Source organism: Phyllobates terribilis, unplaced genomic scaffold, assembly GCF_046119375.1.
Source record: "Phyllobates terribilis strain yellow unplaced genomic scaffold, ASM4611937v1 Scaffold_12__6_contigs__length_324123572, whole genome shotgun sequence".
Classification (NCBI taxonomy): Eukaryota; Metazoa; Chordata; class Amphibia; order Anura; family Dendrobatidae; genus Phyllobates; species Phyllobates terribilis.
The window spans coordinates 146,790,979-146,802,320 of NW_027362772.1; the positions used below are offsets into that span (position 1 = coordinate 146,790,979).

The 11,342-nt window shown below is 43.4% G+C and overlaps 1 protein-coding gene across 6 annotated transcripts in view; it reads left to right on the forward strand.

Moving 5' to 3' along the window:
- Positions 1-9,971, forward strand: part of LOC141172296 (galactoside alpha-(1,2)-fucosyltransferase 2-like) — a 243,557-nt gene extending 233,586 nt beyond the window's left edge. For all 6 annotated transcript variants that reach the window (XM_073656337.1, XM_073656332.1, XM_073656336.1 and 3 more), the window contains one exon: positions 7,978-9,971. In XM_073656337.1, coding sequence (XP_073512438.1) covers positions 8,043-9,113 — 1,071 coding nt within the window. In that variant the 5' untranslated portion in view covers positions 7,978-8,042 and the 3' untranslated portion in view covers positions 9,114-9,971. The remainder of the gene's footprint in view (positions 1-7,977) is intronic.
- The last annotated feature ends 1,371 nt before the right edge of the window (positions 9,972-11,342 follow it).

Consider the following 11,342-nt stretch of genomic DNA (forward strand, 5'->3'; position numbering starts at 1 on the left):
GTGGAGAAATGCAATATCTCCCACTGTGAGGATCGTGCCGCCTCGCCTCCTGGCGGGAGAGGAATCTGGGCCTGGTTCGGAAGGTTCCGATCGACTCGCTCCAGCAGCGTCCATGTCCGCTCCTGAAGATCGCCAGTCTCCAACTGCTATGGCCGCACCTTATTGTTTTTCCATTCCCTCCTCTTTTTGGGGCGGCTCCAGGGTGGTAGGCTGACAGGCACGCCTTCTTACAGCCCATACGTTTTGACGGGCATTACCCCGTGGATAGTCTCTGATGGAAGGGGCGGTCTGCTCTTTTGGCGCCATTGGAGAGCCAGGCCCACGATAGGAGGTGCTAGGAGACTGTCTTTTTGATGCACTATGGCGTCTGTTCTTCTTGGGCGGGCGCCATTTTAAATGTAAACGATAGTCTAAGGTATAAGGCGCACAGTACCCGGTAGCAATGGGTAATTTCCTTCCATTGCTGCGGGCACGAGATTCTGCCGACTACGCCAGTGATGTGACGCCTCGTAAGCCCTGCCCTGGGAAGATGGGGGGTTACTCGGAGCCGGGTCCTATGTTTTGGTGGGGTGCAGCCGTGGCCCGGACCCGTCCCGTGCCCAGGGCCGTCACATTAAAAAGGATATAAGGGCTATCAGGGTTGAGTGGTTGCTATCGACTACGCCACCTGTGGTACCTGGTGAAGGCCACCAGCATTGCAGCATTCCTCTGAGGCCGGATGTTGCGGCAGCCGTTGTTGATACTACTCCCCACAGGCGGAGCAGGGCATCAGGGCAGAAGACAAGGATGGAGGGAGTCGTAGTGTAGGATGTCTGGTGCTGCGCGGTGCGGTGCAGAAATAAAGAGTCCGGAGGCCATAGGGGTTGACTTCCAGGGTTGTTTACTCACGGTGGAGAATGCAGCTGCAAGGCTTCTCCCTGCTCCTCACGGAGTTCTGCGGTCACCAGGGACGGGGGTCCGACAACCTCCGAGTAATTCGAGTGCTCAATCAGGACCCCGCACCAGAGTGTTCCTAGACTTCAGACTGAGTCCTTTCCTGTCTGTGTGTAGATAGGCCGGGTCTCCCTCTGGACTAAGCTCAGAACCAGGGTACGGGTGGCAGCTCCGCTCTGTCCGTTACTCGATGGGATCCTCAGGGCCTGCCGGGCTTCCCTGACTAGGACATAGAGTAGCAAAGTCAGGTGTCGGGGGCTGGTACCTCTCTAGCAGCCGGAATCCCTCTGAATAGATCAGAATAGCGAGGACAGGTGGCGTATACCGCTCCGTCTGCATCCTCCCGGGACCCTTTTGCGGTGGAGCTACACTCCTAAGCTCCGGGCCTTCTTGGTCATGGTCCTTGTCCGCTTTGAGACATCTGTTAACTCGAACCTGCCCCTCGACCGAAGGCCAGGGTACGAGGGCCGTGTCTCCATCCCTGCAGGTTCACCCAGAAGCCACGTTCAGGGATGGAGATCACAATCAAAGAACCCACAATCCAAAAAGATCTTGAGGCCAAGATGGCTGTGTACTAAATATGAAATATTAAGTGTAAACTAAATGTGAGTCCTCCACCCTCACCCACTACATGGTTCCCCCTAACTTTTGGTTCCCCGGTCTCCCAATTCCCAGTAGGGGCAGCACAGTAGTGCCTATTAGCCCCCTCTGGCGGGAGAAGTGTGGTGTTGGATGTGGAGGTGAGGTCCTGATCATTGCACCATTCTTACCTCGAAGGAGGGATACTACACCCCATTAGAGAGGTGCAGCATTCCTGTGGCGGTCGAACCCTCGGGGGCGCCACACTAGCTCCAGGGCAGCGAAAGGTGGTGTGGTGGCTGCGCTGGGCATTGTAGTGCAGGGAGGGAATGATGGCGCGGACGAAATAACTGGACAGAGGCGGTGCAGTGCAGTCATCCGTGTCTTTACTCACAGTTCTTTAGTTCCACAGGGTGCACTGTCAGCTTACAGCCTCCCACGTCGCGCTGCGTTCACCAGGCAGGGGTTCAGCTCTTCCTCAGGGAATTTAGGAATGCCTGACAGAACCCCACTTTCTCGTGTTCCTCTCTAGACCAACTTCTTACTGGGTCTTTCTCCCTCCTGCCCTGCGCTGCCCACTCTCAATCCCGCTCGGGTGTTCTGAAGTCCTTCCTGTACGTCAGATCCTGGACCTGCTTGACCCTCCTGGGGATTAGAATGCGGCTGACGATCCCTCTGTCTTCTGACAGATTTGGGGCATACAGGTGCCGTCCTGCACTCGCCGTACCCCCTAGGATCCCTTTTGACAGAATGGAGCCTTCTCCCTGCTCCCCTCCTGGGCCTCCAGACTTGGCCCTACTTGTGGAGCAGAGCTCCTAATGAGACTCTGCTCCCGGACTGTTCTTCTGATCTGTCCCGAGCTGTTCTTCTGAACTGCTCTCCTCTGACTGATCAACCACTTAACTGCCACCCTAAGATGGCTTCCCTATTTTATACTCCTACCAAAGTGCTCCCTCTAACTACTTCCTCCACCCACACCCACTACTGGTTCCCCCTAACTTTGGGTTCCCCCCACTCCAGCCAGGGTCAGGGGTCAGCAGGAACATACATTGCGTCTTGCCCTTCCAGCTGGCCTGGAGCAGTGTAGTGTTGGTTGCAGGTGTTTGGGGTTACAGGCAGAACTCCCTCCTTACCTGAGAGAAGAAAGACACCACACCTCTGGGTGAGGTGCAGTACCTCTGTGGTGACTGAACCCTCAGGGGCGCCACATAGCCACATAGGATTCAGGGGACTGCAGGTTGCCCGCTAAAATCCGAGGCTACTGGCTTGGGACACTGGTTGCGTGGTTGCGAGGCGCAGAGCTGGAGGGTGAGAGCCAGCGCAGGAAGACCACCGAGGAAGGCACACAGACGGGGGTCCCGTTATGTACTCCTGAAACACCTGGGAGATTGCTAAACGCCTCCCTTGGTGAATACAGGATGAGGTGGGAGGTTACCCTGGCTCTGGTAACCTGGAGTCTGAACAACTGTGAGTAAACCTTGGAGACTGCACCCCACTGTGTCCTGGAATTATTGCTGCACCATCACCAGCCCTTGCACTACACAGCACCAACAACATCTACCTCACAGCACCACTACATCCTGCCCTGGAGCTTAGCTCTGCCTGTGGAGAGCTGAACCAACTCTGCTGTGTCACCATCAGCTCCAGAGGATCTGCACCGCAGCGGCGACCCCATATAGCCTCATACCACAGGTGGCGTCACAAACATTACCTAACATAAAAACTTTATTTCCCTTTTCATGTTTCCTTTTATTGACCGCCCTGGGTCACGGACCGGGTCACTGCCACTGTGACATCCCCCAGCATCGACCGGCCCGGCTACCAAATACCCCACGGCCCAGGGGGCGCGTCATATATATGCCCCAGCTCCTCGTCTCATGTATATATGCCCCTAGCTTGTCCTGTGATGTGTATATGCCCCCAGCCCCTCTTGTGATGTACAGTTGAAACTAGAAGTTTACATACACTATATAAAAAGACACATATGCATGTTTTTCTCAATATCTGACATGAAATCAGAATAAACCTTTCCCGTTTAGGTCAATTACGATTACCATAATTTTTAATATTTGCCAAATGCCAGAATAATGAGAGAGAATGTTTTAAGACATTTTTATTACTTACTGAAAAGTCAAAAGTTTACATACATTTCATTAGTATTTTGTACCATTGTCCTTAAACTGAATGACTTGGGTCAAACTTTTGAGGTATCCTTCCACAAGCTTCTCACAATAGTTGGTTGGAATTTGGGCACATTCCTCCTGACAAAACTGGTGTAACTGATCCAGGTTTGTAGGTCACCTTTTTTGCCCCTGCCTTTTCAGCTTTGCCCATACATTTTCAATATGATTGAGATCAGGGCTTTGTGATGGCCACTCCAAAACATTGACTTTGTTATCCTTAAGCCACTTTGTTACCATTTTGGCAGTATGCTTTGGGTCATTGTCCATTTGGAAGACTCATTTCCACCCAAGCTTTAACTTCCTGGATGATGTCTTGAGATGTTGCTTCAGTATTGCCACATAATCTGCTTTTCTCATGATGCCATCTATTTTGTGAAGTGCACCAGTCCCTCCTGCAGCAAAACAACCCCACAACATGATGCTGCCACCCCTGTGTTTCACAGTTGGGATGGTGTTCTTAGGCTTGCAAGCTTCTCCCTTTTTCCTCCAAACATAACGATGGTCATTATGCCCAAAAAGTTCAACTTGAGTTTCATCAGACCACAGGACATGTCTCCAAAAATTAAGGTCTTTGTTCATTTACAAACATTAGGCCATGGCCCCACTATCAGTATTTGGTCAGTATTTTTTCTCAGGAGTGGAAGCCAAAACCAGAAGTGGGTGATAAATGCAGAATTGGTGCACTTGTTTCTATTATACCTTCTATGATTGTTCCTCACCTGGTTTTGGCTCCCAAACATGAGAAAAAATACAAAAATACTGACCGAATACTGATAGTGGGGTCGTGGCCTAAATCTGGCTTTTTTATGTTTCTTTTGGAATAATGGCTTCTTCCTGGCAGAGTGGCCTTTCAGCCCATGTTGATACAGTATTTGTTTCACTGTGGTTATTGACATAATCTTACCAGCTTCCGCCATCATCTTCACAAGGTCTTTTGTTTTTGTCCTTGGATTGATAGGCACATGTCAGACCAAAGCACATTAATCTCTGGGACACAGAACCCATTTCCTTCCTGAGCGGTATGATGGCTGGACATTCCCATCCTGTTTGTACTTGCATATAATTGTTTGTACAGATGAACGAGGCACCTTCAGGTATCTTGAAATTGTACCCAAGGATGAGCCAGACTTGTGCAAGTCCACAATTCTCTTCTAATATCTTGGCTGATTTCTTAAGACTTTCCCATGATGCTGCACAAAGAAGCAGTGTGTTTCAGGTGTGCATTAAAATACCTCCACAGGTGTGCCTCTAATTAACTGAGATGTTGCCATACAGATGACTTATCTTGTATTGAGTAGACTGATTCTTCACAGGTGACCTTGCTATGTTCTTTGAATGTACAAAGTTGAATGAAGGTTTATGTGCTGTAAGGAATAAACTATATAAAGACCCTAATTAAAAAAAATAACCTTCCTTTGTCACTAAGAACTACTTTAGATTTGGTGGCGATTATGACTTGCAGCTGCAGGATATAACATTTTCATGTTGGATTTTGAGATCCGATCACTGCTGTTGACCATTTAGGTGCTGCTGTCAATCTCTGACAATGCCATTTAAATGAGGTTATTATTTCCACTGGTCCCCCACAACTTCATTTTGGGGTACCGATGGGTTACATTGGTAGCCAGGGGCATGCTGAAGACCCATGTTGCTGTTATCTTGATATTTCTGTTAAAGGGAACCTGTCACCAGAAAAAACGCTATTAAACTGCAGATATGGGGCTAATATGCAGGTTAATATGCTATTTTTTCTGGTGACAGGTTCCCTTTAAGATTGGCCCCTCGCCACTGTTGTATTGTAGTATAAAGTTTAATCAATGGGACAATCAAAGGTTCAAAAAATAATGTTGAAAATAAAATTGTAAAAAATCGAAAAAGAAATATACAGTATATATAAAAATTAGACTCACTACTCTTTTTCCCAGTAAAATTAAAGTCCTTCAAAATATAAAATGTGTTAAATAACCCATATAGTAAATGCCATTAAGAGAAAAAAAACTAACTCAAAGCTTCAGTAAAAAGCATTCAAAATCTCATGTTGTATGTACCCCAAAATTGTTTCAATAAAAATGTCAGCTCATCAAGCAAAAAAAAAACCTACAAAGTGCTCCGTTGCTGGAAAGAAAAACACTGCAGATCTCGGAAAATGATGATGCAAACAAACATTTTTTGTTTTTACATATTTCCGAATTTGTTTCACCATTTAACTGGAAAAATATGCACGTTTTTTCTTGCCATAATCGTACTGACCTAGAGAATCATGTGTCGAGGTCATTTTTACCACAAATTGAATGCGTGAAAAAAACAAAAACCCAAAAATAATGTCTGAATTACATGGTATTATGGTAAAAATGGATTGTGTCTTTCAAAACTACAAATCACTTCACAAACAACAAGCCCTCAAAAGTTTTGGCTCTTGGAAGAAGAGGAGGAGAAAGAAAAACAAAAGTGCAAAAAGGAAAAAATTGACAGGCCCTGAAGGGGTTAAGTTATGCTATATAGTTTGGGATTCTTTCTAAATATTATAAAGAAGCATTGAAGAGAAATACGTAGTGCTGGCAGCAATACCCACATATAGTATGTGTAGCTTGGCCTGAAGACGACAGCTGTTAGATATCGAAATTCGTAGCCTTGTATTTTTGGAAAGAGAATCTGTCAGTAGGTCATAGGAAGCTGAATAAAATGATACCCTGATATCTGCAATCCGATGCCTTATTGCTAAGAAATTCCTGTTTTTCTTAATAAGTAAATGAGCTGTTAAGATCTATGGGCCGGACATAGATCTCCCCGAGAATCTGCCTCCAGAACTTATTTTAAATTAAAGGGAACATTACCACTGTGAGACATGTAGATCCGGAGAGCAGACTGTCAGTCATTACATGTCTCACACTGGTAACTTTTCTTTTCATTTAAAATAAGCTCCGGTGGCAAATTCTCAGGGAGATCTATGTCCGGCCCAGAGATCTTAACAACTCATTTACATATTAAGAAAAAGGCGAATTACTTTGGAATAAAACATCGGATCACTGATATCAAGGTATCATTTTATTCAACTTTCAACGACCTACATGCCCATATAGACGGCTTAGAAGAGTAGATCCTACTGACAGATTCTCTTTATAAACTTATGAATCTACTACCTGCCTACTGTCATACTCAGCAGCACTATATATCCTTTTTCATTCTTTAACTTTTTGACACAGGAGTGAAAAGAGGACTGTGGCACTTTCTATTAAAACGTGAAAATAGTTCAGTGATGGGAAGCGGTATAGTATATGTGGAAAAGAATAGCTCTTATGTCTACTGCTAATTATGTCTTCATGCTCCACCTGGAAAGACTGTCAATCACTGATAAGAACACCCACTAGACTTCTAAACCAAGAATACATAGATTTAAATGAATACATTCCAAGTTATCCTGAATATTTCCCCAACATCATTATATATCAACCTGCTCAGTTTTTCCTGCTCTAAAACATGATGTCCGACTATTGGACAGTATTTTCGTGATTATATTACTCCCTTATACTGGGCAGCAAGTCATATACAGGGGTTTTTTTTGTTTAAATATGTGGCTCTACTTGCTTAAATTGGCAGAATACACTTCAGGTATATACAAACATTACTATCAGTCGCCTTCAGCATAGCTCATTATCTAACGTCTTGGTTTCCCACACACTCTGGGGACAGGCATATTTTTGGAGCGTGGGAGTAACCAACACAAACATGGAGAGAACATTCAAAGTCTACGTAGATGTTATCCTTGTCAGCAGAGGTAACCACAGACCCAGCTCTGATTGATCCATGTGTTTATTAAAAGGGTTTTCCCAAGCAAACATCTAATGTATTGTGTTTGGGAACTCCATCAATCACTGGAATGGAGCTCTCAATCACTGAATGATGGTCCCACATGCATACTACATAGAAACATAGAAGTGTAGAGTTGGAAGGGACCTCCAGGGTCATCTGGTCCAACCCCCTGCTCAATGCAGGATTCACTAAACCATCTCAGACAGTAAAATATAAAGATACTAAAATATAAAATAAAAAGATACTAAAAGGTCCATTCAATGTATAGGATTGGTAAAGATACGTAGTTCTTCTATCTTACCACTTATTTCCAACTGCTCTGGAATGGGGTTAGGACCCTCATTCTAAAGATTGGCAGGAGTCCAGTGGATAGATGAAAAATGTTTTGTGAGGGGTCACTCCAATGAAGAACAGTGATGTGTATATTCTTTCATTTAGCAATTACAATTCTTTTTTTTTTTCATTTCAACAGGTATTAGATTCCTTATCGATGAATCAATCCCACCGACCAGAACTTAGGAAAGGCACCAGAAAAAGATGGAGTTACCCAACAGCAAAAAGAAACTTTTTCTACTGGGCTGTCTATTAATGTCAGTTTTTGTGTTCTTTGTATTATACCGATTACAGTTACATATCCAATTTTTGGCATTTTCTGCTAATCTGCCTTTATCGTTAATATGCCCAGAAAAAGACAAACCTTCTAAAACAGAAGAAGATGTCTCAGAGACTAGCAGCAATGACATTGTAGATAAATGCAAAGATTTAGGAATTTGGACTGTAAAACCTGACGGGAGGTTGGGAAATCACATGGGTGAATACGCTGCTTTATACGCCTTGGCCAAAGCAAATGGGCGCCAGGCTTTTATACTTACAGAAATGCATAACTACTTGGCCCCGATATTTAGAATCACGCTGCCAGTTTTACATGACAATGTGGCCAGGTATGTCCCATTTCAGGAATATTGGATACACGACTGGATGTCAGAGGATTATAATCACCTTGAAGGAAGTTTTATCAAACTAACAGGCTTCCCCTGCTCATGGACATTTTTTCATCATCTTCGGGAGGACATCATTAGGGAATTTACAATTCATGACTATCTTAAGACTGAGGCCAACCAGGTTTTGGAGAACATAAAAGGTTCTCGAAAAAATGTCACCTACATTGGGGTCCATGTCCGAAGAGGCGATTATGTCACTGTCATGCCAAGTGTGTGGAAGGGTGTAATCGCAGACAGAGGTTACTTGGAGAAAGCCATGAATTATTTCCGAAATAAATACGAAGAACCCGTCTTTGTTGTGACTAGTAATGGAATGAAATGGTGTAAAGAGAACATCGACAATTCCAAGGGTGATGTCTACTTCTCAGGGGACGGCAATGAGTCCACTCCCGGCAAGGATTTTGCACTTCTGGTTGGTTGCAACCACACAATCATGACTATTGGGACATTTGGATTCTGGGCAAGTTACTTGGTTGGAGGAGAAACCATATACCTCACTAACTTTACACTTCCTGAATCGGAATTCTTGAAACTTTTTCACTATGATGCTGCCTTCTTACCAGAGTGGATAGGGATTCCAGCTGACCTATCTCCACTACGACACTGAAAATGCTGGAAAAAGCCAATGCTGCCTTTATTCTACATACACACACTGTCAAAGAGACTGGTTACCATATTTATTAAGCAGAAAAAATACTAAACTACAGAAACAACAATGTAGATATAAACGATAAAATTTTATATGCTGTTTTTTAATGTGGACTTGAATTTGACTATTTATTTGCCTTCTAAAACCAGAATCTCTATGGTCAATATGTAACCAGTTCGTATTTTTGTATGACCTAATGCATGCAGTTGCACAAAGCCTATACAAAGAGGTTCATTGTCTTAGGTACATAGACGAAAATCAGGTATAGACTCAATGGGTCTTGTTTAATTTTCCTTTTTTTTAACCCCTTCCTGACGGGAATTTTTTTTTTGCTTTTGTTTTTTTTTCGTACCCTTCTTCCAAGACCCATAACTTTTTTTTATAATTCCACCACCATAGCCACCTGAGGTTTGGGTTTTTTTTGTGAGCCGAGTTGCCGAGTTGCAGTTTTGAATGACACCATTCACTTTACCATATAATGGACTGAAAAATGGGCAAAGATTCCAAGTGGGGTGAAATTGTACAATAAAAATGCAATTCCACCATTGTTTTGGGGGGGGGGATTGTTTTTACAACACTCATTGTACTGAAAAATAAATTAGTCGGCAACATAATTCTTCAGGTCAGGAGAATTATGGCAATACAAAACTTGTTTTTTTATATTTTAAAGGCTAAAAAATTTCAGAACTTTTCTGAAATCTAGCCTTTTCATTGATGGACCTGTATGAGGGCTTGTTTTTTGCATGGCCAGCTGACATTTTCATTGAAACGGTATATATGACGTTTTGATCACTATTTATTGCATTATTTTTTTTGGGGGGGGGGGTTGGGAGTTCCAGCAACCGAAGAAAAACTGCAATTCTGTCATTTTTTTTCCGCCTTTATGACATTTACTGTATTTTTAATATGTGAAAGGGGGTGATTCAAAATGTTATATATTTTTAGAAAATGTTTTAATTGCTATTTTTTAGTTTCCTTAACGAACTTGAACCTGTGATTGTTTGACCACTTGCATTATTTATTGTAATACTACAGTTATATGAAAAAGTTTGGGCACCCCTATTAATCTTAAGCTTAATGTTTTATAAAAATTGGTGTTTTTGTAACAGCTATTTCAGTTTGATATATGTAATAACTGTTGGACACAGTAATGTTTCTGCCTTGAAATGAGGTTTATTGTGCTAACAGAAAATGTGCAATCTGCATTCAAACAAAATTTGACAGGTGCATAAGTATGGGCACCCTTATCATTTTCTTGTTTTAAATACTCCTACCTATTTTTTACTGACTTACTAAAGCACTTTTTTTGGTTTTGTAACCTCATTGAGCTTTGAACTTCAGAGCCAGGTGTATGCAATCATGAGAAAAGCTACTTAAAGTGGCCACTTGCAAGTTGTTCTCCTGTTTGAATCTCCTCTGAAGAGTGGCATCATGGGCTCCTCAAAACAATTGTCAAATGAGCTGAAAACAAAGATTATTCAACATAGTTGTTCAGGGGAAGGATACAAAAAGCTGTCTCAGAGATTTAACCTGTCAGTTTCCACTGTGAGGAACATAGTAAGGAAATGGAAGAACACAGGGACAGTTCTTGTTAAGGCCAGAAGTGGCAGGCCAAGAAAAACATCAGAAAGGCAGAGAAGAAGAATGGTGAGATCAGTCAAGGACAATCCTCAGACCTCCTCCAGAGAGCTGCAGCATCAACTTGCTGCAGATGGTGTCACTGTGCATCCGTCAACTATACAACTCACTTTGCACAAGGAGAAGCTGTATGGGAAAGTGATGCGAAAGAAGCCGTTTCTGCAAGCACGCGACAAACAGAGTCGACTGAGATATGCAAAAGCACATTTGGAGAAGCCAATTTCTTTTTGGAAGAAGGTCCTGTGGACTGATGAAACCAAAATTGAGTTGTTTGGTGATACAAAAAGGCGTTATGCATGGCATCAAAAAAACACAGCATTCCAAGAAAAACACTTGCTACCCACAGTAAAATTTGGTGGAGGTTCCATCATGCTTTGGGGCTGTGTGGCCAATGCCGGCACCGGGAATCTTGTTAAAGTTGAGGGATGCATGGATTCCACTCAGTATCAGCAGATTCTTGACAATAATGTTCAAGAATCAGTGATAAAGTTGAAGTTACGCAGGGGATGGATCTTTCAGCAAGACAATGATCCAAAACACCGCTCCAAA